Here is a 26,774-nt window from a genome sequence, read left to right on the forward strand (position 1 = left end):
GTGAGACAATTAAATGAACTTGTACGAAGTTTCACGATGTGGGACAATTAAATGAACTTGTACGAAGTTTCACAATGTGGGACAATTAAATGAACTTGTACGAAGTTTCACAATGTGGGACAATTAAATGAACTTGTACGAAGTTTCACAATGTGGGACAATTAAATGAACTTGTACGAAGTTTCACAATGTGGGACAATTAAATGAACTTGTACGAAGTTTCACAATGTGGGACAATTAAATGAACTTGTACGAAGTTTCACGATGTGGGACAATTAAATGAACTTGTACGAAGTTTCACAATGTGGGACAATTAAATGAACTTGTACGAAGTTTCACGATGTGGGACAATTAAATGAACTTGTACGAAGTTTCACGATGTGGGACAATTAAATGAACTTGTACGAAGTTTCACAATGTGGGACAATTAAATGAACTTGTACGAAGTTTCACGATGTGGGACAATTAAATGAACTTGTACGAAGTTTCACGATGTGGGACAATTAAATGAACTTGTACGAAGTTTCACGATGTGGGACAATTAAATGAACTTGTACGAAGTTTCACAATGTGATACAATTAAATGAACTTGTACGAAGTTTCACAATGTGAGACAATTAAATGAACTTGTACGAAGTTTCACAATGTGAGACAATTAAATAAACTTGTACGAAGTTTCACAATGTGGGACAATTAAATGAACTTGTACGAAGTTTCACGATGTGGGACAATTAAATGAACTTCTACGAAGTTTCACGATGTGGGACAATTAAATGAACTTGTACGAAGTTTCACGATGTGGGACAATTAAATGAACTTGTATGAAGTTTCACAATGTGAGACAATTAAATGAACTTGTACGAAGTTTCACGACGTGGGACAATTAAATGAACTAGTACGAAGTTTCACAATGTGGGACAATTAAATGAACTTGTACGAAGTTTTACAATGTGGGACAATTAAATGAACTTGTACGAAGTTTCACAATGTGGGACAATTAAATGAACTTGTACGAAGTTTCACAATGTGAGACAATTAAATGAACTTGTACGAAGTTTCACAATGTGATACAATTAAATGAACTTGTACGAAGTTTCACAATGTGGGACAATTAAATGAACTTGTACGAAGTTTCACAATGTGCGACAATTAAATGAACTTGTACGAAGTTTCACAATGTGGGACAATTAAATGAACTTGTACGAAGTTTCACAATGTGGGACAATTAAATGAACTTGTACGAAGTTTCACAATGTGAGACAATTAAATGAACTTGTACGAAGTTTCACAATGTGCGACAATTAAATGAACTTGTACGAAGTTTCACGATGTGGGACAATTAAATGAACTAGTACGAAGTTTCACGATGTGGGACAATTAAATGAACTTGTACGAAGTTTCACGATGTGGGACAATTAAATGAACTTGTACGAAGTTTCACGATGTGGGACAATTAAATGAACTTGTACGAAGTTTCACAATGTGAGACAATTAAATGAACTTGTACGAAGTTTCACAATGTGATACAATTAAATGAACTTGTACGAAGTTTCACAATGTGGGACAATTAAATGAACTTGTACGAAGTTTCACAATGTGCGACAATTAAATGAACTTGTACGAAGTTTCACAATGTGGGACAATTAAATGAACTTGTACGAAGTTTCACAATGTGGGACAATTAAATGAACTTGTACGAAGTTTCACAATGTGGGACAATTAAATGAACTGGTACGAAGTTTCACGATGTGGGACAATTAAATGAACTTGTACGAAGTTTCACGATGTGGGACAATTAAATGAACTTGTACGAAGTTTCACGATGTGGGACAATTACATGAACTTGTACGAAGTTTCACGATGTGGGACAATTAAATGAACTTGTACGAAGTTTCACAATGTGGGACAATTAAATGAACTTGTACGAAGTTTCACGATGTGGGACAATTAAATGAACTTGTACGAAGTTTCACAATGTGGGACAATTAAATGAACTTGTACGAAGTTTCACGATGTGGGACAATTAAATGAACTTGTACGAAGTTTCACAATGTGATACAATTAAATGAACTTGTACGAAGTTTCACAATGTGAGACAATTAAATGAACTTGTACGAAGTTTCACAATGTGGGACAATTAAATGAACTTGTACGAAGTTTCACAATGTGGGACAATTAAATGAACTTGTACGAAGTTTCACAATGTGAGACAATTAAATGAACTTGTACGAAGTTTCACAATGTGCGACAATTAAATGAACTTGTACGAAGTTTCACGATGTGGGACAATTAAATGAACTAGTACGAAGTTTCACGATGTGGGACAATTAAATGAACTTGTACGAAGTTTCACGATGTGGGACAATTAAATGAACTTGTACGAAGTTTCACGATGTGGGACAATTAAATGAACTTGTACGAAGTTTCACGATGTGGGACAATTAAATGAACTTGCACGAAGTTTCACGATGTGATACAATTAAATGAACTTGTACGAAGTTTCACAATGTGATACAATTAAATGAACTTGTACGAAGTTTCACAATGTGAGACAATTAAATGAACTTGTACGAAGTTTCACGATGTGGGACAATTAAATGAACTTGTACGAAGTTTCACAATGTGATACAATTAAATGAACTTGTACGAAGTTTCACAATGTGAGACAATTAAATGAACTTGTACGAAGTTTCACGATGTGGGACAATTAAATGAACTTGTACGAAGTTTCACGATGTGGGACAATTAAATGAACTTGTACGAAGTTTCACAATGTGGGACAATTAAATGAACTTGTACGAAGTTTCACGATGTGGGACAATTAAATGAACTTGTACGAAGTTTCACAATGTGGGACAATTAAATGAACTTGTACGAAGTTTCACAATGTGGGACAATTAAATGAACTTGTACGAAGTTTCACAATGTGGGACAATTAAATGAACTTGTACGAAGTTTCACGATGTGGGACAATTAAATGAACTTGTACGAAGTTTCACAATGTGGGACAATTAAATGAACTTCTACGAAGTTTCACGATGTGGGACGAGAAGCTCTTGGTCTTGATTATAATCAATCAGGGCAAAACAGCTAAATGAACTTGTTACAGTCGAACAGTGTTTTTTTATACGCATTGTAATTTTCGATTATAATATAAATTAAATATAATACGCAGGATAAATGATTTTATTTTTTCAAATCTTCATATAGTATATGCTACAATTCTCAGGATTTCTCAATTTCCAAACATATTTCAAGCAGTAAAAAAAAGACAAAATTACGAACATATTCAACGAAAGCACGAACATATTCAACAAAATTCGGAACATATTCGTTTCCGCACAGAACGTAAAGAAAAACTTTAACTTTCCCCGGAACGGAACGGAAAGGAAATTTTCCACACCATGGTGTAAACATTTTAAGTACGCATGCTCAAAAGCTTTTCTTTTTCTGCGTCTTTCGTTCAGCGGAAAATTTTCTTGATGTGAAAAACTGATTATTAATGTAATTTTAAATTGATTTTCAGATTGGATGCTTTACCTTCAAAGTTTGGAACCCAGTTTTATATTGAAAATTTTGTTATAATATAGATATAATTTTTGGCTGAACAACATATATGCCTGAATATCTAGATAGCAATTTATGCTGAACATTTAGAAGCAGCGGTAAATGTACTTTTCTGTTTTAATTATACATGAATTTAGAGAAAGACTTGAAATATGTTTAGCTGGCATACATTAAGAATAATCAGTTGTTTTGGCAATGGCTCGAATGGGAATATTCGTTCTGTTAAGATATAATTCCACTGCCACGTTCTGCTGATTATGTGTGTATTTACTTGCTGCTCCTATTTGCTATGTTTGCATAAACATTGTAGACAGGAACAAAATTGCTTTTCAAACAACATATTCAGAACAAAACTGGTTTTCTATAGAGCTTTCGGAAACCTTGTTGTCAATAAATTTAATAGGTTCTCTCCAAGTTAAATTTTCATGTAGGATATAGGAGAACTCCAAGAAATTTCGTCGAATACTTATGTTAAAAATTGGCTAAATTTAAACCTACGGATGCTTGCGTCATACTTTAAAAATACATGTAGTACAAAATATACACACATCAAATGGAAAACTGTAACTTCACCTTTGCCGAGATATTATCCTGTGGTAATATTCCCGTTAAAAATCTGCCCTGTGTCATTTGGTATCAAGCCTCTATTCTGGGACCCAGGGTTCTACTTTTCATATCTTAAAAAGTATACTCGCCTAGCGTATGGATTAAAATATACTTTTAAATGTGAAATCTCATTCTGTTTCCACTATCATGGATTTGAAAAAGTTTATAGGATATTTAAAATATTTTTTAAGATTTGAAATATTTTTGGCTCGACTTTTTTAAGTCTCCAAAGCAAGTTTCTTTCTTAACCTGTATGTAGCCAAAATAATTTCTCAAACGTCATCGGAGTGAAAGTGGTACTTTATAGGGAAAAAGTTTCGCGGGGAAAAAAACGCGTGCAATTATTTTTCAAGTTAAACTTGTGAATTTAGGGTGGGATACACCCTCGTCCCCAGGGTTTTTTGTCTTTTTGATATGAGAGATGTCAAAACTCTGTCCCGGAAAAACTTTGTTACCGTAAAATAGAAGGAAAGACCAGAACATGCAGTCGCTGAGCACATCCGATTTTTAGAAAATATGCGTTGTTCAAGTTTTCCTTTTCGGCCGCATTAATAATTAAGTTTTCGATTCCATCAGTGACACCAAGTAACAAAAAAACACAGCAACCTTAAGATTTATGTTTTAGTTTATCAAGTATACTAACTTCCCTCAAAACAAGCAGATGAAGTGGCGAGAATAATTCTAGGACCAGCCTAGACTATCTTATGTATCCATTACTTGTTGTGAAGGGACATCTAAGTATTGCTTTTAAGTTTAACACAAATATTTTTCTCTACAATTTCTATAAAAACATTTGTAAATCGCAATGCTTGACGATTCGGATAAATAAAGACGCATAAAAAGAAGGCTGGAAAGATGATTTTACACAAACTATTTCAGATAAATCTGAAAGCAATACTGAAAAAACGCTGATTGGCTGAAAATAAAATCATTTTCCAACTAAAAAAAAGAGAAATGTAATCCTAAAATCAACCAAATTCTAAATTCTAAAAATATTTTATAAAGCCTCTAAAAATAGTTCTACGTAAATCAGTTTTCTATTAAAAACCATAAAAAAAGATTACGCCAAATATTTGTAGCATGTTTAGTCTTTCTTTTGATTGCGACCAATAAAATTCGACATTTGATCATCCAAACACAAGTAGTCAAGAATCGGTTTCTTCAACATGTCTGGAGAGAGGCTGAAAAGAAATATAAACAAAAAATGTTTTAGTTTCTTGCTTTACTTCACGTGCTCTCCACAAGCTGACTGACCATCAAAACTCGCGATGAACTTACTTTTTAAGGGCGATCACAAACCTAAGCCTTCCAGGAACAAACACAGTCAACTCATCGTTAAGCACACTTGCCACTATCTGATTAACAGCATCTTCAGGCTCCAGCAATGGTAGAGTGTACGGAGATCTAAACACAAAATTAGATGTCAGAATGGAAATGGCTAGGGTATGCACATTTTTTTGACCTTTTTCTTGATTAATAAATACTAATATTCTTGAACTATGAAGGTGCGAAGTTCTGAATTCACAAAACACAAATTTCGCAAGAACTTCTTGCCATAAAAATTTCTACTCTTAGGGTATGCTGGTCCTGATTGTTGTTGATTTCTATCACGCGAGACGGAATCTTTAAATTCGCCTGATAATAAAAAAATAGACAGATAGATAGACAGACAGATAGACAAAGAACAAATAGAGACAACGCAAAGTCTAGATGCTTTTAAGTTGTTGGTATCTAGGCTAAAACATTTGACCCCGGAAAACTTCCATATTCTCAAAATCCAACGAGCATGTCTTCTATCACTCTCAACCAATCTATTAACCCTGACACATAAAAAATCCTCACGGTCCGCTAATGAGTATAGTGTATTTTTCCTGTAGCCAGAACGTTCTGTGGCTAAATCACAGCCATGGCCAAATGTGCTTATCATTTCACTTTTGGTGGTTGACTGGAAACAAACAAAACGCAATGTTATTTTTTAAAGTCACGTACTCTGTTTATTTGAAGGGCCACGTCAGCAGAATTGACGTGTAGGAGTTATCGGAAGAAAAAAACCCGCCTGAGTTCGTCCTTAGATAACCAGTGACTTTGGCGAGTGGTCACCCTTCAGCCGTTTTAATTCAATTTATTTTACGTCGGCAAAAAATGCCAACGTAAAATGCCACGCTTCACGTCCGCAATTTGTAGAGCACACCTCCATACACAAACATCAGTTAAATTAAAAAAAAAAATGATAGCAAAATTTCAAACTCATCCAAGTTAATTTGAAAAGTCGACAAGCATATGGAAGATTCTATACTTTTCAAAGTAAAAGTAGCTGATCAGCACCCTCATCCTTTCATTTTTCCCCTATTTATCTCTGCCAATTCAAGGGACTCTCAATAAATGATTTTTGTCTTATCAACAAAATATAAAAAAGTTGTGAAATTATAACCAGAGTCAAATTAAATGCAATTATTGAACACACCCTTGTTACGATAAATGGTTATGACTGCTCTTAGTTGAGCATGTTGTTTTCATTTTTGATGTTTACTTTATATTATTTCCTTTGATAACTGAAGCAATTCCTTAAAAAGACAAAAAAACTACATTTTGGGTTTTTTTCAGCTCAGCTGTTACCAAAACATCCACCATCAACTTTTTCAAAAAAAAAACTTAAAGGAGAGCGTAAGTTACGAACGCCTAAATACTGAAAAATTCAAATGATAATATATTCGTTGATAAACGAATGAAATACCTATTGGTTCATTCAACTTATTGAGAAGTTATTATAATCAGATCACTTAACGTGACATAATTTATATCATGGAACCAATTTCAAAAAAAAGTTACAGTTTTTATTTCTTTGAATATACTAAGACATATTTGTTTTGCATGTAATTTGAAAAATCAGGATTTAAAAAATCACAGGCGTGTCACCAAAATAAATAATAATTTGAATTTTTAAATTTCAAGATAATAAATGATTTCTTTTCTCCAATATTTCTTGATTTTAAGGTCTACTTTCCTGGGTTACTAATAATGGAAACCATCAAGCGTGAGGCTTCTTGTTTTTAAAACTGTAATTTAACTTATAGTGGTGTAAAATGCACTTCAACTTATAGTGGTGTAAAATGCACTTCAACTTATAGTGGTGTAAAATGTACTTCAACTTATACTGATGTAAAATGTACTTCAACTTATACTGATGTAAAATGTACTTCAACTTATAGTGGTGTAAAATGCACATCAACTTATAGTGGTGTAGAATGCACTTTAACTTATAGTGGTGTAAAATGCACTTCAACATATACTGATGTAAAATGTACTTCAACTTATACTGATGTGAAATGTACTTCAACTTATACTGATGTAAAATGTACTTCAACTTATAGTGATGTGAAATGTACTTCAACGTATACTGATGTGAAATGTACTTCAACTTATACTGATGTAAAATGTACTTCAACTTATACTGATGTAAAATGTACTTCAACTTATACTGATGTAAAATGTACTTCAACTTATACTGATGTGAAATGTACTTCAACTTATAGTGGTGTAAAATGCACATCAACTTATAGTGGTGTAGAATGCACTTTAACTTATAGTGGTGTAAAATGCACTTCAACATATACTGATGTAAAATGTACTTCAACTTATACTGATGTGAAATGTACTTCAACTTATACTGATGTAAAATGTACTTCAACTTATAGTGATGTGAAATGTACTTCAACGTATACTGATGTGAAATGTACTTCAACTTATACTGATGTAAAATGTACTTCAACTTATACTGATGTAAAATGTACTTCAACTTATACTGATGTAAAATGTACATCAACTTATACTGATGTAAAATGTACTTCAACTTATAGTGGTGTAAAATGCACATCAACTTATAGTGGTGTAGAATGCACTTTAACTTATAGTGGTGTAAAATGCACTTCAACATATACTGATGTAAAATGTACTTCAACTTATACTGATGTGAAATGTACTTCAACTTATACTGATGTAAAATGTACTTCAACTTATAGTGATGTGAAATGTACTTCAACGTATACTGATGTGAAATGTACTTCAACTTATACTGATGTAAAATGTACTTCAACTTATACTGATGTAAAATGTACTTCAACTTATACTGATGTAAAATGTACTTCAACTTATACTGATGTGAAATGTACTTCAACTTATACTGATGTGAAATGTACTTCAACGTATACTGATGTGAAATGTACTTCAACTTATACTGATGTAAAAGGTACTTCAACTTATACTGATGTGAAATGTACTTCAACGTATACTGATGTGAAATGTACTTCAACTTATACTGATGTAAAAGGTACTTCAACTTATACTGATGTAAAATGTACTTCAACTTATACTGATGTAAAATGTACTTCAACTTATACTGATGTGAAATGTACATCAACTTATACTGATGTAAAATGTACATCAACTTATACTGATGTAAAATGTACTTCAACTTATACTGATGTGAAATGTACTTCAACTTATACTGATGTGAAATGTACTTCAACTTATACTGATGTGAAATGTACATCAACTTATACTGATGTAAAATGTACTTCAACTTATACTGATGTAAAATGTAATTCAACTTATACTGATGTGAAATGTACTTCAACTTATACTGATGTGACATGTACTTCAACTTATACTGATGTGACATGTACTTCACTTATACTGATGTGAAATGTACTTCAACTTATACTGATGTGAAATGTAATTCAACTTATACTGATGTAAAATGTACTTCAACTTATACTGATGTGAAATGTAATTCAACTTATACTGATGTGAAATGTACTTCAACTTATACTGATGTGAAATGTAATTCAACTTATACTGATGTAAAATGTACTTCAACTTATACTGATGTAAAATGTACTTCAACTTATACTGATGTGAAATGTACTTCAACTTATACTGATGTGAAATGTACTTCAACTTATACTGATGTGAAATGTACTTCAACTTATACTGATGTGAAATGTACTTCAACTTATACTGATGTGAAATTTACTTCAACTTATACTGATGTAAAATGTACTTCAACTTATACTGATGTGAAATGTACTTCAACTTATACTGATGTAAAATGTACTTCAACTTATACTGATGTGAAATGTACTTCAACTTATACTGATGTAAAATGTACTTCAACTTATACTGATGTAAAATGTACTTCAACTTATACTGATGTGAAATGTACTTCAACTTATACTGATGTAAAATGTACTTCAAATTATACTGATGTGAAAACCTGTCAAACATTTGCCTTGTATTTATATAAATTAAACAATTTAGGTATCTAATTTTTATTTGCCTTTATTTATTTATGACATTGAGCATAATTATAGTAACTAAATACTGAAATTTGTGTAAAATATTTAAATGCCAAACTGGATGTCCAAAAAACATTTTAATCCTATGCCTTCTGCCGTAATTCAGTAAAAGTAAATAACATTCCAGAGATTTTGAAAATATCAATATTCAATGAAAACGTTTTTTGGATATGGATTAAAACATATTAGAATATCTGCATGAAAATATAATGGTACATACGTTTTTTTGCATGCATAATTAGTTTTAAGTCAAAAGTCAAAAAAACATATCAATATTTTCCAAAGTACATACAAATACCTAGACAACTTTTCAAGGTCTTTCTTATGAAATTAACTTTTTTTTGCCGGAGGTAAGCTTTAAGACAATACGAGTTTTCTTTTCAATTTTATTAAGTTAAGACAACAGCTTCAAGGTAATACTTAACAATATCCCCATGATAATAAAATAAAAAAGTCAAAGTTGTTCACTTACGCGCTTACTACTCCTCCGAACATTCCTGTCTTGATAAAAAATGGACAAATGTTGGTTGTTTTCACTTTGTCAGCTACCACAAGCAACTCTGCAGTGATTGACTCATGCAAACCAACAGCACCAAACTTTGACGCAGAGTAATCAACCAAAGCAGGGCTTCCGGCATGTCCAGCTGCTGATGATATAGTAATCACGTGTCCATGATTCTTTTTTATCATTGGTCCTAAGAAGGCTTTTAATGTCTGAAATACAAAAACACGAATCCATTGTAAAGCATGTATAACAGGTGTCATGGCCAATTGAATTATCTTCAAAATGATGACCAAGATATAGTGGTTTTACAGAGTCGCCGACAAAATATATCATAACACAAGAGTCAAGTGTCATTAAAATATCCAAATAATTATGGCGGGTTAACTGAAATTTTTTCTAAAAACTGATTTTTACTTGTTATATTTGTTATATTTAAATAATTAGTTTACTACCTTTAAAAAATTAACATTTTTATCTGATTTACTTGTTTAACGAAATCTTGTGCTTCAGTTGTGACACTGTTTTTAGTTATGTAATTCTTGACTGATTTAGGATAGTGTTCCCACCTTGACTATATTAAACACTTCTAATTGATCCTATCTTATCTCTTAAATAAAAATTAAAATAAATGTAGGAATTAAGAGACTAAAATAGTCTAGCAACACTAGTAAAAGATAACACATCAGAATCTTTTATTAGATATTCCTAGGTTAACTTTTTTTTCAGGTACCTCAAAAATTCTCAAAATCAGTGGACACCTTTGGTTGCAAACTAATTAATATTAAAATCAATTAGCTAGTTAATATTAAGACAGGATAACCTAATGGGCTGATTTGGCTGTGATTTTAGTAATTAAAGATGGCACAGTTAGATTCAACCAGATATCCATATCCACACAACAACTAAAAAAATAACTAAAAGCACACCCAAAAATGAGAAATGGTGTTCACTTCCATTGTTTTTATCATCAACTCATCTGGACACTTCATAAAATGCTTTCCTGTCACAATTCCTGCATTGTTGACCAACATGGTAACATCACCAATCTCCTCTCGAATTCTATCAGCCAGTTCATACACTTTATGGCGGTCAGTAACGTCCAGTCTGTAACTGTATGCATTACCACCTTTTGCTAAACATAGTTAAAATTTCAAAAATGCATTAATTTTAAACAATGTTATTTAATACAATACTTTGCACAGGTGCGTAAAAATGTCAGATAACAAAATAATAAGAGAAACAATGCCAAATTTTAACTATTCACATCTTCTTGCATATTTTGACCACTGCTAGCTGTCAAATCACTCTTTCCATAAATTCGAGCATCTTACAAGCGAGATACTAACCTTTTACTAAACTAGCAGTTTCTTTGGCACTAAAAAAGAGTGTCAAAAAACAAAAATAAGATGAGTTACAAATATATAATCAAACCTTTAACTAAACTAGCAGTTTCTTTAGCGCTCGACTCATTAATATCAGTACAAATAACTGTTGCACCAAGCTCTGCGAATTTAATGGACATGCCACGCCCAATTCCACTACCAGCTCCAGTGATAAACATGACCTAAAAAGAAAAAAGTTGAATGGGAAGTTAAATAAAAAAGACTGCTTTACTAATCTGTAAATTAAAATTTGGAAAAAAGTAGTGGAAAAAGCAAATCCTCTATGGCCGTTACCTACTACTCTCGCTTAGAACATTTTTTTGGGTCCAGTATATTTTTTCTCAACACATAATGCAAACTAATAAATATTTTCGATTTATGGCTCACGATATCTCTAAGCTTCTTACCCAATAACTCTTTTTTAAAAATAAAGCCAACTAACCTCTCCATTGATGTCTTTTTTGTTTTTCGGCAAGAACGATTTTATAATAGCCCATGGCCACAGGGTGCAGATTTGGAAGAGCAGGTAAAGAAGTGCCCAGGTATTTTGTAGTAATGTTTCTAACGTTATCATTGTGATCTTAATAAAATAACATTGAGTATGATACCAAAAGAGGTATGATACCAAAGTATGAATTATGAAGTTCTATAATTTGAAATTTTAATTAAACCTGTGAAGTCTAGTGCACGAACAGCCAAACTCCACAATAAACACATCCTTTAAAATTTAATCTTCTTAAAGCTCTTGAATTATGACTTTTACATAAAATTGATTACAAGAGAAGTCAAATTTAAAATACACCAAAGCCTCCATATAAGCACATTAAGGCCAAATTATTGTTTTAAAAACCATAGTTACATGCTTTTTTAGTGCTTCGCAAATATATAGTTAAGTTCTGACAAAATTCAGTATTAATTTACTTAATGATTGTAAAACCAGACATGTGATAAAAGACAGTGTAATATTACATAGACATATAAAATTTTCATTTAAGATTATACAAAATTTTAAAAATTACAAAACTCCCTGATATTCTGAATCTCTGTCACATTTTAAAAATATCATAATCAAATTTGCTAAAATATTGTTTTTCCAATCCTTCTTTATTTTTAGGAAATTCGTAAAAAATTCCTTTTCAGCACACTAAAAATACTGTTTTACTACAGATGATTTTTAAAACAGATACTAGTGAATAATTATAGTGAAATTTCCTAAACAACTGCACATTAAATATCTTCAGACGATATTATTCACTCTTTTGGTTGCGACCAATAAAATTCGACATCTGTTTATCAAGACACAAGTAGTCAAGAATTGGTTTCTTCAACATGTCTGGAACAAGGCTAGTAAAGAAAAATATACAATCAATGACAAAATACTATTTGCAGAATATTTCCTTAAAATTTTAATGTTTTTTTTCCTGATATTGGTAAAAAAACTTAAGCATGTGCACGTTTCATAGAAAAGCTACAGTAAAATAATTTGTTTTATAAGATACAAAGACCATGTGAATAATGTGTACACAATCTGCACAGTTTTATTCTACGTTTGTAAAATGATATGTTTTCAATTTTTTTTATTTGTATTACTCCTTTTTTATTACACAAGAAAAAAATTCAAAAATGATATCTTAGTTTGTGTCAAGCCAGCACAAGAGAGTAAAACTTAGTTGTTTAATAAAAAAACATCATCTTGCTACAAGTAAGAAAACGTTTGGTTAAAGTTGCAACGGTCATGTGCTTGTTGTGCGAAACTGATTCAGTGCTTCAGTGTGAAAATGTAAAGAGCATATCTCACTTCTTAGTGGCAATTAAGAATCTAAGCCTTCCAGGAACAAACACAGTCAACTCATCGTTAAGTACACTTGCAACTATCTGATTAACAGCATCTTCAGGCTCCATCAATGGTAGAGTGTACGGAGATCTAGAGTGAAAAAAGATGGTTTTTTTTATATTTTCTTTTCTCTAAAGACAGCTTGACTAAGGAAGTACTACTAGCTATAAACTTTCATAAACAAACAAATTATTGTCAGAGGGCGACAAGACCAGTGATTAAAATAACGGCTGGTCAACAATCACTAACTGCTAAAATTTGATATTCCATAATTAGGATACAAAAACGAATGTCGAAATTGCCTAGCAACTAATTGTGCCTTCCGCAATTGATAAAGTGTATAGCCTACCATGGCTGATTAGTACATCTCGCCCCATAACAAAATAAGCAATGTACAGAATTTTTAGATGTTCACCGAACGTTTTGATGTTCGTTCGTGTTCCTGCACTTCCGCAAGATCTCATATTTACCTAGCTTTGAATGTCTGGCTGAGTTATTACATTTAGCAAACATGTGGCTAAACGTCTTAAAGGCTAGGCCAAATATCCTGATCTTTGGTTGGTTTGTAACTTTTGACCGAATGTTTAACTGTTCGATCAAATAACCGAAACATACAGCAAAGAAAAACTGCAATGGAAACAATAGTCAGTATTCTGTTAGGATAGAAATGATTCTACCTAAAGACATACAAATTGATCTTTTTTCTTTAATAAAATATCAGGACAGAAAGGTAAAACTAAAGTAGAGTGCAATTTCCTAGAAATCTGTCAAGGGGTTGCTTGAGTCGTAAGTAGAATATTGATGCTAAAGGATTAGAAGATGCTGCTTTAAGGGAACTAACACAAAATTTTTGTTTGCCTTTTTGTGTTCTGGAGCAATAAAAAAAACCCTGCTACCTTTCGGCAAAACTTCTAGATATCTGGCTAAACAACTATAAACTCTGGTGGAACCACAACAACTTTCAGCTAAATTTTTAAACTAAATTTTTAAACAAAATTATAGGAACTTCACGCTTAAAGGTAGGTAAATATGCCAACCAAATTATCTGAAACATTCGGCCGAATTTTTATTATTTGAAATGTTCAAACTTGGTCCAGTTGAACATCAAAAACACCAAGTGTAATGATGTTCAGCTAAATATCTAAAAGTTGATCACACACTTGTTATGGGATGAGATGTACTAAGCAGCCAAGAAATAACCACTAAATCTCCTAGCTAATGAACAATACATAAGGTTTCACCAGACATCTTAAAAAGTTTCATAGCACCTTTGGGTTAATTAAATTGTAAAAAAAACTAAACTGCAATTTTTATCTAATTCTTATGATGTTTTTCTCACCAGAGGTTAAACTAAACATTTCTTCTTTTTTTTTTAAAAAATGTTTTGTTACTTTTATTTATTACATTTCCTTTATAACAAAGTTGATATTATCAAACAAACTTTATATAAGAAAATTAGGGATAACTAAAGCATAAAATATCACAATTAAGAAAATTAAAATTTACATAAGCACGAACAAAATGTCTGCAAATATTACTTCTCAAATTTACTAGAAAATGAGAAATAATAAATTTTGACACTATAATCAAAATCATGTCAAATTAATTGTTGTTGCTAGATATTTTACACCTAATTTTTAAGAATGCATTTATGTTATATTATTGGGAAAATATGTGCGCATTTTATCGCATGGAATTTCATATGTTTAATACATCTGTCCCATAAGTAGTTACAAAGTTTAATTAAAGACTCCTGCTGTGAGATAAGGGCACACAAGGAACATTTTCATGGCGTGCTTTGCAACATTACTCCATTGCACGCGCATGATAAAAATTGCTTGTCTCCCTTATCTACTTTTTACTGCAATGTGAATGTTTTACACAACTCATTTTGATCTTAAAATTAAAGAATGTAAAAATCTATAAATATTAAAAACCATATGCAAAATAAAATTTTTGGTAAAACATAACAATAACAGAAAGAAAATAACAATCCCTAAAAAGTGCCCGTTTGTTCTGTCCAAAAAAGGCCAACGTAAAAAAAATGATTTATAAAAAAAACGAATTTCCAAATATTCCATGTGTCCCTAAGTAAAAAAAAACAAAAAAACATGTAAATGTCTCACGTGCTTGCTACTCCATCAAACATTCCTGTCTTGATAAAATATGGACAAATGTTAGTTGTTTTCACTTTGTCAGCTACCACAAGCAACTCCGCAGTAATTGACTCGTGTAGACCAACAGCGCCAAACTTTGATGCAGAGTAATCAACCAAAGCAGGACTTCCAGCATGTCCAGCAGATGATGATATGGTGATCACATGGCCATGATTTTTCTTTATCATTGGTCCTAAGAAGGCTTTTAATGTCTAAAAACAAAAGAAACTTTGTTGAAGTAAATGGAGTTAAATTCCAACATGCTTAGCATACTAACTTGTGAAAATGGTTATATAGCTGTATTATATTTGTAGTGGGTGCAATACCTTCAAAACTGTGCATTGCTGTATGTGAAAAGGAGTGTGTGCACCAATTGTGGCATGGGCTTTACGTATAAGACATATAACAAATGATGTTCAAAATTTAATGGAGCAGTTAACATAAAAGGTAAAAAAAATTTGCAATAGTTGTGAATGTGCTTTCCCACCAGCTTAATTAAATATAAATTATTTGACTTGAAACCTGTTACATCAATGTAATAAAATTATCTTTATTTTTAGTTTTGCATTCAAACTCTAGGATGCCCATGAGAACTTTAAAAGATTAAGGTTAGAAAATGGAAAAAAGTACCCAGAAATGTGAAATGGTGTTCACTTCCATTGTTTTTATCATCAATTCATCTGGACACTTCATAAAATGCTTTCCTGTCACAATTCCTGCATTGTTAACCAACATGGTAACATCACCAATCTCCTCTCGAATTTCATCAGCCAGTTCGTATACTTTATGGCGGTCGGTAACATCTAGTTTGTAACTATATGCATTACCACCCTTTGCTAAACATAAAAAAATAACGAAAATCCATGAATTCTAACCAATGGTATTTAATGCAATACTTTAAACAGGTGCATAAAAATTCCAGGTAACAAAATAATAAGACAAGCAATACTTAATAGGTTACCAAATCATTTTGTCCAACGATTAAGAATACCATGATTTGTGCTTGTAAACTTATGCTGTCTTGTCCTCACAACTATGTTATTACTATGTTGTAACAACATCGTAAAATTATTTAATAACTTAGTATTGCTTATTGAAGCTGTGACAAGCCAAGCCAAACTCACAAAATTTCGACACAGTTTAGGCAACCAATATCTAGTTGTGTCACACCATACCATACTGCACAGCTGCCTTAGATGTGCCTTAGATATTTGATGTATAGCTAACATCATCAATTATCAAAACTGGAAAGTATTAACAAACTTTAGAAAAGCCTTGCTATGGTGCATTTCTATAAATTAAATGTTTTGATAAAGTTTTTTTTTAAAGTAATGAGCAAGAAAATGGTGAAAGAAGAGCCACCTTTTTCTACAAACCCAAAATTTGTTTATTACTTTAGGAGCATTATTTAAAATATGGCACAGCAGGCCTATTAATAAGAAGAACAACAGAGTAATAAATCGCTCCCCCAAGGTTACAATAATTTAAACTGGGCGACCAATCTGAATAAATAGAATAAGTTTTTAAACATATTTAAAGGTTTTAAATTAATTTCCATGTGAGATAAAATAATATTGCCCAGCCAGAAAAACTTTTTTTTGGAATTGCGGGAGCAATTAATGGCTTAGCTAGTTTCTTATTTCTCAGAATTGTGTGAGCCTGTGCATAAGCAAAAGCAATTGCTCTCCCCTTAGTAATAAGGGGAGAGCAATTGGAGAGAGAAAAGGGCCTGCACAGTGGATCAATATATAAGCCGTAACCCTAATTATATTATGTATGTCTATATACGCATTTTGCTGCTATACAGATATGAATATGGACACTTTTATAAAAAAAAACAAATAATGTATTTTTTAGACATTCAAACCTTGTGTTACTTAATCACTTAATTAGTCAATCAGCAAGTCTGTAAGCACACACTCAAATCAATGTTTGCTGGCTTTTGATATTAGGATTTTTTTATCAGTCTTTATGCTATTTATTACATTCTTTTTCATAATTTATCTTTAATCATCTTCATTCTTTTTTATTCAGTTGAATAAAGAGTCAGGATATTCATCTTATTCAGTTAAAATAAACAAACAAAATTCAGACACAACAAATGTGAAATTTTAGTCTTTTGTACTTTATCAGTTTTTGAAGCAAATTTGTGAAAGAGTGGAAGTGGTGCATATTTTGGTAGGAACTGACTTTCAACTAAGTTTTTCTGTTTTTAAGTTCAAAATATATGTGAATAAGATCTAGTCATCAGAAACATCTATTTATAATCAATTAAAAAAGTATTTTTTTTCTTAAGAAAGAAAAAAAAATTGTATGCAAACTAACACATATTCTGCAGTTTATAAAAACCAAATCTTTAAGAGCTTATTTTTTTGTTTATTGTGAGTACAAAAATGAATTGCAGGTACATTGCGCATGCACGTAGAAGAAGGCATGTGACTGATCCTATCCCAGCAATACAAAAGGGCAAAAATACAAAAGTCTGTGAACAGTATGTTATTTTCAGGCCACAAAAGATTTATTTTTATCGTAAAGCCGGCTTGGTATTCAAGTAATGGTACACAATTGTGTATGCTAGGAATCGGGCTCGTCATGATCGTTAACGCAATTTTTTGTGACCTTATTCTTTACTAATCTTGTGGAAGCTTTACAATTAAGAGTGTCAAAAACCAAAAAATAAGACGAGTTACAAATATATAATCAAACCTTTAGCTAGCCTAGCAGTTTCTTTAGCGCTCGACTCATTGATATCAGTACAAATAACTGTTGCACCAAGCTCTGCGAATTTAATGGACATGCCACGCCCAATTCCACTACCAGCTCCAGTAATAAACATGACCTAAAATATGTTGTAAAAAAGGAATATTTTCTTGAGACCTCAGATATACAGAAAAGAAGAAAATTTAAAATTATCAAAAGATCAATAGGTCTTTAACTGGAGCAATAATTTTGAAGTTGTCATTTAATAAATTTTTTAGTCCAATTTATTGTCAATTCATGTTGCAAGCTAATACATAGCTCCAACTTCATGCTTTCCTCAGTTGACATAGTTGGCAGAGGGGTCAGAACGTCTTTATTTTTGAAACAACCCTCCTATTAGGAACCCCACCCTTCTTATTTTAAGAGTAACTCCTTTACTATTAAGGTCATGATTATTATTTTCATTCTATGACAGATATGTACTTTTGTTGTTGTTGTTAAAAAATAACGACCACAAAGTGATCTTAATTAGTTAAAAAATCTATAGTGAGAAAAAGTTTTATCAAATTAAATTGTGCTCTTGCTAATATCATTTGTCTACTTTGTCTGCCTTTCAAAGCCACTAAAAGTTACTATTAATACCTGGTATTTTTGAAACTTTTAGCAAGATTTCAAATGCATAAGTGCATAAGTATCTCTAAATTTCTAACGTTGCCCATTTTGAAAAGTGCCACAAGCTTCGTTTAATAAATTACTTAAATATATTAATGAGTAAACATAATGTAACTTTGGCTGCAAACTAAAACAATACAAAAATAGGAAATTGTTAGTTAAGCTGTCTTACTGGAAGTAGGAAATCAAAGAATCATTAATTTACTTGAAATATAAAGCAACCCTACACTTGGTATACAACAACCCCCTATTTGCTTAACCCCATCTTTTTACTGGAAAATCCCTCCACCCCCAAAATTTTAGAAAGTCACCCCCCCCCCCCCCCCTCCTTAAGAAATGAGGGAGGGGTCTAATTATGGTTGAAGTAAAAACTGAATACAATATTTTTCAACTTCTTACCACGTAACAGATCTTTTTTAAAAATAAAACCAACTAACCTCTCCATTGATGTCTTTTTTGTTTTTCGGCAAGAACGATTTTATAATAGCCCATGGCCACAGGGTGCAGATTTGGAAGAGCAGGTAAAGAAGTGCCCAGGTATTTTGCAGTAATGTTGGTAAAGTTATCATTATGATCTTAATAAAAAAACATAATGATGATCAGCATAATCACAAAAGAAGTATGAACCATGATACTTATACACCACAATGTGAAATTGATAAGTAATTCACAACAACGCATATTTCAGGCCTATCATTAAGGGGAGAGCAAATGCTCTTGTTAACACAAAAACTCACCCAATTCTAAAAAATGAGAAATTAGCTGAGCCATAAATTGCTCCCCAAAAATATTGTCTGGTTGGGCAATATCAATTCATCTCACATGCAAATCAATGTTATCTTTCTTATTATTTACATTAAAAAAAAATTAAAATATATAAAAAGACAACATAAACTAGATAAATTTTTTTAGAAAATATGTGTTTATAAACTTATTATTCTATTTTATTCATTTATTTATTGCAATTTTGGGGGAGCGATTTATTGCTTGGGTGTTAGTTTCTTATTGATAGGCTTGATATTCCAACTATTACAGCCACAAAGCTAAAAACAAAATACAAAGGTTAACTTAAAAAGACATAACAAACTAGATAAACAAATATAAGAACAAGAACTAAGAACAAAAAAGAAAGAAAGAAAAATGACATATGTAAACTGACACATATAAAAATAAAAAGTTAGCTGTCCACATTAGGAGTATAGCTCACATGTTCATCATTAGGAGTATAGCTCACATGTTCATCTGAACACTGAACACTACTAAACAGCAACTCGACAACTACACTATACAACATAGAAAACAGAAGTCCCTGATGGGCAACTAAACAAACAATTAAAAAGTAACACAATAGAACAATACATTGCGGTATAACAACATATAAACTAATTCCCATATGGACACTTGCTGAGCCCATTTATACTAATATACTTAACAACATAAGACAAATATTAAAGGTCAATTAATAAAAGCTAAGGTACTACACACACAAAAATATATAACTAATAAATAACTGTTACAAATAGCTATTACATGAACCTTTTCTTGCATCATCACTTTGAAATAAATGATGTATAGCTGACATATAGAAATCCCATTAGCTAACAAACTGTCCCTTATTTCCTTCTTTTATGGAGAAAGCACTTGCAGCGCAAAATGTCACGCCTGGATGTATAAGCAAAAGTAGTAGCGTGTAGTGTACTTTATTAAACTTTCACTTTTCTATGCAAGAATGATGTGGGTTTCACATTAGAAAAATTAAATTCAGATTTTTATATTTAGAAAAAAGATAGAAATACTGGTTTATACATGTTATATCAAGTCGAACTACTCTGGTACCCACCACTAATAGAAAATTAGAACGTATGGCAGGCCCAGTGATAGCACAGATAAATAAAAGGACAGGACAAGTACAGGACAGGACTGACATTTAGTGGAGAATAAGTGTAAATAAGAGGGAGTGAGTTGGGGGAGATTAGCCGGATAAATAAATAAGAATTTAGAAATGTTATTTTGAAGATATTTTTAAAATTTTGTAAAGATAAAATAAGAACTGTCATTTCAAATATAACTTGCATGAGAGAAATCAACTGTAAATAGTAATGGAAGATGCAATATGCAAATGAATTAGATTCGTAATTTTTAAAGGGAATAGAGGTATAAAATGATTAGTAATATTTATTATTATTAATTTATACAGGTTTACATCTTCAGTATGATATAATATATCTGCACTGTTATCACGAGTGACCTGTTAAAACAAAATAAACAAAGAGCCAAAAATGTTAAAAAGTTTATTAACAAGTCTTTTTAAATTTTTCGTTTTCAAAATATTCACAGTTAAAGAATTTCAGATTTAATTATGCTGCACAAATTATGACATCATATTAAGTAATAGCAAATTTTGACATTATAATTAACATTAAGAATGTTATTAAAAATTATTACAAAAATTAACTTATAAATTGAAAAAAAAAAATATTTTTAAGTAATTTTAATCTGTTTTAAAAGTAATTTTAATCTGTCTTTCCAATCATATGAACAGGATTATTCAGTGCATTAAAAATATTTGCTTATTATAATTACTAAAGAAACTACGGCAGAGTTTTTTCTAGCTGATATAGACCTTTATTTCAAGAGCTATATAGTGCCCAAGACTTCATTTTATTTTTGCTTTCTTTTATTCAGTTTAAAAATAGTTAGTCGGACAATTCTGATGTAAGCCTAGAAAACAAAAATTCAACTGAAATTTTGTCCACAATTTTTTTGCTGTGTCAAACTTTAACTTTAATTAACTTTTTGTGAAGTCAAAACAGAAATTTTGGAAGAACTCCATGCAGATTATTTTCTGTGATTAAACAATTTAAACAACCATTGCCAGTAGATTATCCACGCGAACAAGATTCGAATTTTTTAGATTTTATAGTAAAGTTTAAAATTTATGAATATGGGCAGCTAATTATTGCATACCTTTGAACAACAATTGAATAATGAGAAGAATGAACAATATTTACTACCACAAGTTACTTTGTATGTGCAAAATAAAAACAAAATCATTAAACTTCATCTGAATGTGGCAAAATTACAATCTTATAGTTTAAATCCTCAACAATGTCTCTGTGAAGAAATCTGCTAACTAGCTAGCTAGCAAGATTTGAGCCAAACTACTAGCTAGGACTCTGCTAAATCTAATTTATATAGGTAGCCACAAAGCCATCGCACATAGCCTCCTTGCTTTTATCTCAATCCTGCAACCGATACGTAACGGAAACACATTATTAATTTCATATTCAAAGAGAAAGCAGTTAATATTCCGAAAGCACTTTTTTGTTCTGTTGTTGTTGTTAAAAAAAACATTTAAACTACTAAAAACATTCTTAAAACATCCTTGCAAAACCGAAAAAAAATCTGCTAAATCTTTAGCTTGCTACTGATCGAGCTAGCTTATATTTCGCTGTTGCGTTATTGCGAGTAACGATCTTTTGGACTTTGCTCCTCTCCGTGGGGGGTTTGGCTAAGGTAGGCCAGCTCCATTTATTTATTTATTTACTTATTTTTGCAGCTGAAAAAAAATAAAATTGCACTTTTTTGCAGATATTATTAAAAGTATTTGTTACAAATGTTTGATATGTACTAAACTTTAAATGAACACTGTTTTGTTTTACTCTATCATTTCTGATGTGGGATTCTGGCGCCGTAGATTAGTGGTTATAGCTCTCGTACTCTGTGCGGGAGACCGGGGTTCGATTCCTCTTGACGGCGATTCAACATGGGCGAGTGAATGTTACCATAGCCCCGGGTTAACCCAAGCCATGTGAGGGAAATTGGGAAGATGGCACACTGTGTGGGCCGTTGGATGTTGCCGGGAGTTGTCTAGTAGAGCGCGGGCTCTAATTGGGCCTGCGTAGCTCAAAATGAGCATTAAATACTCTAGGACTCTCCATCTACGCCATGGCCCCTCCTGGAAATAATAGACAGGGTATATCCCTCGATATTTGTGAGGCTAGCCATGTAAAATATGCACATCTATCTATCTATCTATCTATCTATCGTTTAAACCCAACCTCGTCCCCAGGGCATCTTGTATCTTTTCTGACCCCGGGGTCAGAAAAGATACAAGATGCCCTGGGGACGAGGTTGGTTTAAACCTTCTTCTTTAGAAATAAAATAAAGGCGGGCTTACTAGACTAGAGGGGGCGGGAATATATTTTGAAATTGGATTGCAATGGAATGTTTTTTTTAATAATAATTAATAATCTTTAAATTAAACAAACAATTAAAAATTAAAAAATTAATACAATAGAACAATACACTGTAACATCACAAAACAGAAAACTAAAGCCCACATGGACACTTTCTGAACATTAACACAATTAACAACATAAAAATAGAATATTAAAGATAGAAACACACATTAAAACGAACTAAAGCACTGCACACACATAAACATATCAACTATAAATAACCAAACTGGCATTGAGACAGTTACAGACACGTTAACGTCGATCTCAACAGCCAAAAGCAAAGTTTTGTCCAAATAATGTTGAATGCAATTGATACAGGAATGCATCTTTTCTAAGCAACCATGTTGGCTTATCTTCTGCTAAATTCCTTACATTCTTTACCCATTGCAACTGTTGTCGCAAACACTAAAGGCGTAAACGAACAATACTTTAAAAGACGCGATTTTTTTGTCGTTAATTTGAAAACATCTACAGTAGACTCTCGGTATAGCGAACCCCCGGTATAGCGAACCTATTTTATGTCTCGAACAAGAAAAAATACCTCGATATAACGAACCAAAAGCACCAAATAATGCAACTAAAATCAGAAAACATTTTCCTTCAAACAATAACAAAAAAGAAAGCACTGTAACGCTTCCAAATTGAACAATTCGCAAACGTTTCTCTCGCGAAAGTTTCTCCGAATAAAGTAGTTGCTGTCTATTGGTGAAAATTCTGAAAAGAGGTAAAGCCAAAAGCTTACGTTTATTTCATCAACGATATGACGGCCAGTAATCGCAGGAATAAACCTTTGTCCAACGCTTCGTCCAATGGAAACAAATAATCTTCAATCATGGGTATCGTACGTAGAAATTAGGTTACTCTGCGCTGTTATCCATTAACAAAGTAGGGTATATGCTGCCTGTGGTTGCGTTAACGCCGGATCTGACTGGGGATTGATCTCCCTGACCTATTTTGCAACCATCTCTTTTATCCTCCTACCTGGGAAAGTTGTCATGAGCACGAAAAAAAATGTTACAGCGTTATCCTCCAAAACTCAGATGTGTGGACAGAAAGGGGGCAGTGGAGAGTGTGATTCATGCCGTAAAAGAACGTCGAAAACAACTGTTCAGATGTTGTTCTTCTAGTTGACGCGGCAAACGCCTAAATAGGAAGCTTTGCTTAACAGCATTGGTATCGCGTGTCAAGAAATTGCTGTTTTCGTCAATAATTGTTACGCAAGGAGCCGACACGTATTTTTGAGATTGGTGGCGTTGAACTTAGATACAATAAAGGTACAACACAAGACGATCCTCTTGGCTTGGCAATTTTATGCAATTAGCATGACACCTTTTTTATATATAACTAGTCAATAAAGCCCGTGGAAAAATCCACTTAGGCAGAACGAAAATGGAAAAATAGGTTGTTTTAACTTTTTTGTTGACAACAGCAATGCAGATACAAAAAAAATTTAGCAAAATTTAGTTTATTCGTTTCCTTTAATATGTAGAGCTTAAACTGCTGATCAAGAAAATGTTTATGATCATGTGCTTTTGATGAGCGGTTAATGAGATATAAAGGGTTTAAAAATTTTGCTGACGTCAGCAAAGACTTGTTAAAATAGTAAAACATTTTTTTTAAAAAATTTGTACACCTGTTTCCTTCAACGCATAGATCCTGAACCACTGGTCAAAAAAATGTATAGGATTATGTATCTTTGACAAACGGTTGCAGAGAAATAAGGGTTTAAAGGTTTTTTGATGACGTCATCAACCCGTCCATTTCAAAACGGATTTAGGGACCCGGGTGGTCCCTAGTTTTCCATGCGGTGAAAAATCATTGACGTCACACCTTGTTTCCAAGTTACTTGCCCTCAAAGTTTTAAGTGTACTGTAGTGGCTTCACTAACTTTTGCTTTGACGTTAACACTATATTTTAACGGTAAAGTATGGTAAATCGCAGAACAATTTTATAGGCGATGTTTTATAGAATTTGTTAAAGAATATTGTGAAGAATATAATCCACTTTGCAAAAGTGACAGACAGACACACGGCTAACGGTAGTGGATAATCCGCATAAAAAATGGCTGCCTTTGCCGGGTGACCTAATTGCAGCGGTGAAGCTTGCAGCCCTGAAACAATGATGGAATCATCTAATTTGACTTGACTCAAGCTTTGAATATTATCCTCAGTCTTAAAAGTCGTGGTTGGTTGTTAAACTGTGAAGAATAATTAAAGCAATGGAACAAATGTCCAAATTAAATCAAAAGGAGAACGATATCTTGGCTCAGTGATTGGGAATGCGGAATACAAATCAACGTAACGTATGTAATACGTATGTAACGTATGTATCCAAAAGGTGTAGTCCCTGATTTTCATTCAATGGTACCAGTCTTGATACCAGTATAGCAACCAGTAAACGGCCATTGATTCTCTGTTTTCCCATTTTCTTGATTACATTTTACAATACCGTGCACAATTTTTCACACAATATGCGTGAACCCTGGCCGCCAAGATTTTTTCTAAAGACTTCTTCTTAAACTTCTTACATTTTCTATTGTTATCATCTAAACCATCTTGTTGAGGTCTGCAATTTATCCATTCTTCAGAGCTTATTTAATGTTGACATTTATCAATGAACTCAATGGCTAATACATAGAGTATTTTCACAAATTGGTCATCCTCGAGTAGTTAACACAACATTGCCCCTGACTGGGCAGCAAGACTATTGTGCTAGGAGCACCCTCTTAACAACAACAACAACTACTGCTGCTGCTGCTGTTCCTCCAGCACTGGCTCAACCTGGAAGGCAATCAAAGTCACGTCCTAGCCATCCATACCGGAATAAAGCCACTTCAGTACTACTAGATGTAGGAAAAGAAAGAACATCCGCTGCCATTTGTAGGCCTATACAAGCTGACCGAACTAAGAGGTACGAAGTTACCTTGCTTGAAGAAGGTGCAACATACGACACAAAGCGGAGATTAAGTGATGATATAGTTTTGGGAAAGTTCTGAATAAGTTCTTCAACTTCTAGACATGATTCGAAATCGGAATCGAATATGAACAAACCAGTTAGAGCTTTATCAACCTGTTCAGCATATACAATGTGTTCATCTCCTGGCATAATTTCGCACCTCTGTTCCAACGCTTGCACTAAGTACAGCAGATCATGTGAAGAGTCTGTCATGTTACCTTTAGCAAAACCATCTGTTGATTTGGGTAAGTGTCACGTGGTAGATGTGTTGAATTTCGCATTAAAGATTAGATAAAGCACATTCTAAATTCAGAATTTAAAAATCTGAATGCAAATTTTAACTCTGAATATAATTTCGAAAGTCTGAATATAAATTTTGAAAGTCTGAATGCAAAAAGATAAATGTCTGAAATTTGCACTACTTAAGCAACAATACCTTCTAGCTAAAAAAAATTTAAACTTTCCCATAATGCGAAAAGTAGGAATAAAATATCTACAACATTTTAACAATGACGATGGTTGTCATCTCAGGAAAAAACAACTTTTACATCATAAGGTAGGACATTGCGGTCCACGCTGTTGAAGCAGGCGTCAGATATATTAATTGGGAGAGTTTCTTCCGGTTTGTTCTCAATGAGTATATGCGTAGATAGCAGCCTCATTAGCCTCGTCCCCAGGGGTTTTTGCCTATTTAATATCGAGGCGGGCGACGAAATAACTTGTTGGCTGTCAAGTAAGCGCTAGCGGCTTTGACATCAGGCAACATACCCTGGGGTATGGCAGCTTCACAGCCCTTTTTTAC

General features: G+C 32.5%; 2 protein-coding genes across 2 annotated transcripts; both read right to left on the minus strand.

The window, feature by feature from the left end:
- Positions 1 to 4,780: 4,780 nt before the first annotated feature.
- LOC130647106 (short-chain dehydrogenase/reductase family 16C member 6-like) lies at positions 4,781 to 12,109 on the minus strand. Its single transcript, XM_057452837.1, has 7 exons — positions 12,086 to 12,109; positions 11,857 to 11,994; positions 11,464 to 11,596; positions 10,959 to 11,164; positions 10,000 to 10,241; positions 5,452 to 5,577; positions 4,781 to 5,354 (listed from the first exon to the last, which is right to left on the minus strand). The coding sequence occupies exons 2-7, from the start codon at positions 11,986 to 11,988 to the stop codon at positions 5,258 to 5,260; spliced, it is 936 nt and encodes a 311-aa protein (XP_057308820.1). The 5' UTR covers positions 11,989 to 11,994; positions 12,086 to 12,109; the 3' UTR covers positions 4,781 to 5,257.
- A 270-nt stretch (positions 12,110 to 12,379) lies between these two features.
- Positions 12,380 to 19,351, minus strand: LOC130647105 (short-chain dehydrogenase/reductase family 16C member 6-like). The gene is made up of 6 exons (XM_057452836.1): positions 19,214 to 19,351; positions 18,111 to 18,243; positions 16,035 to 16,240; positions 15,375 to 15,616; positions 13,213 to 13,338; positions 12,380 to 12,758 (listed from the first exon to the last, which is right to left on the minus strand). The coding sequence occupies exons 1-6, from the start codon at positions 19,343 to 19,345 to the stop codon at positions 12,662 to 12,664; spliced, it is 936 nt and encodes a 311-aa protein (XP_057308819.1). The 5' UTR covers positions 19,346 to 19,351; the 3' UTR covers positions 12,380 to 12,661.
- Positions 19,352 to 26,774: the final 7,423 nt, after the last annotated feature.

This window comes from Hydractinia symbiolongicarpus, chromosome 6 (genome assembly GCF_029227915.1).
Source record: "Hydractinia symbiolongicarpus strain clone_291-10 chromosome 6, HSymV2.1, whole genome shotgun sequence".
Taxonomy (NCBI): Eukaryota; Metazoa; Cnidaria; class Hydrozoa; order Anthoathecata; family Hydractiniidae; genus Hydractinia; species Hydractinia symbiolongicarpus.

What these genes read in the sequence shown, in the direction of transcription:
- LOC130647105 (XM_057452836.1), bottom strand. Translation starts at nt 19,345, where the DNA reads ATGATAACTTTACCAACATTACTGCAAAATACCTGGGCACTTCTTTAC. An exon ending in AACTGCTAGGCTAGCTAAAG is followed by an intron (nt 16,241 to 18,110) that starts GTTTGATTATAT and finishes TTTTATGTTTAG; the next exon opens with CAAAGGGTGGTAATGCATAT. An exon ending in TTTGATGGAGTAGCAAGCAC is followed by an intron (nt 13,339 to 15,374) that starts GTGAGACATTTA and finishes TTTTCACTCTAG; the next exon opens with ATCTCCGTACACTCTACCAT.
- LOC130647106 (XM_057452837.1), bottom strand. Translation starts at nt 11,988, where the DNA reads ATGATAACGTTAGAAACATTACTACAAAATACCTGGGCACTTCTTTAC. An exon ending in ACACCATTTCTCATTTTTGG is followed by an intron (nt 10,242 to 10,958) that starts GTGTGCTTTTAG and finishes TTTGTATTTCAG; the next exon opens with ACATTAAAAGCCTTCTTAGG. An exon ending in TTCGGAGGAGTAGTAAGCGC is followed by an intron (nt 5,578 to 9,999) that starts GTAAGTGAACAA and finishes TTTTGTGTTTAG; the next exon opens with ATCTCCGTACACTCTACCAT.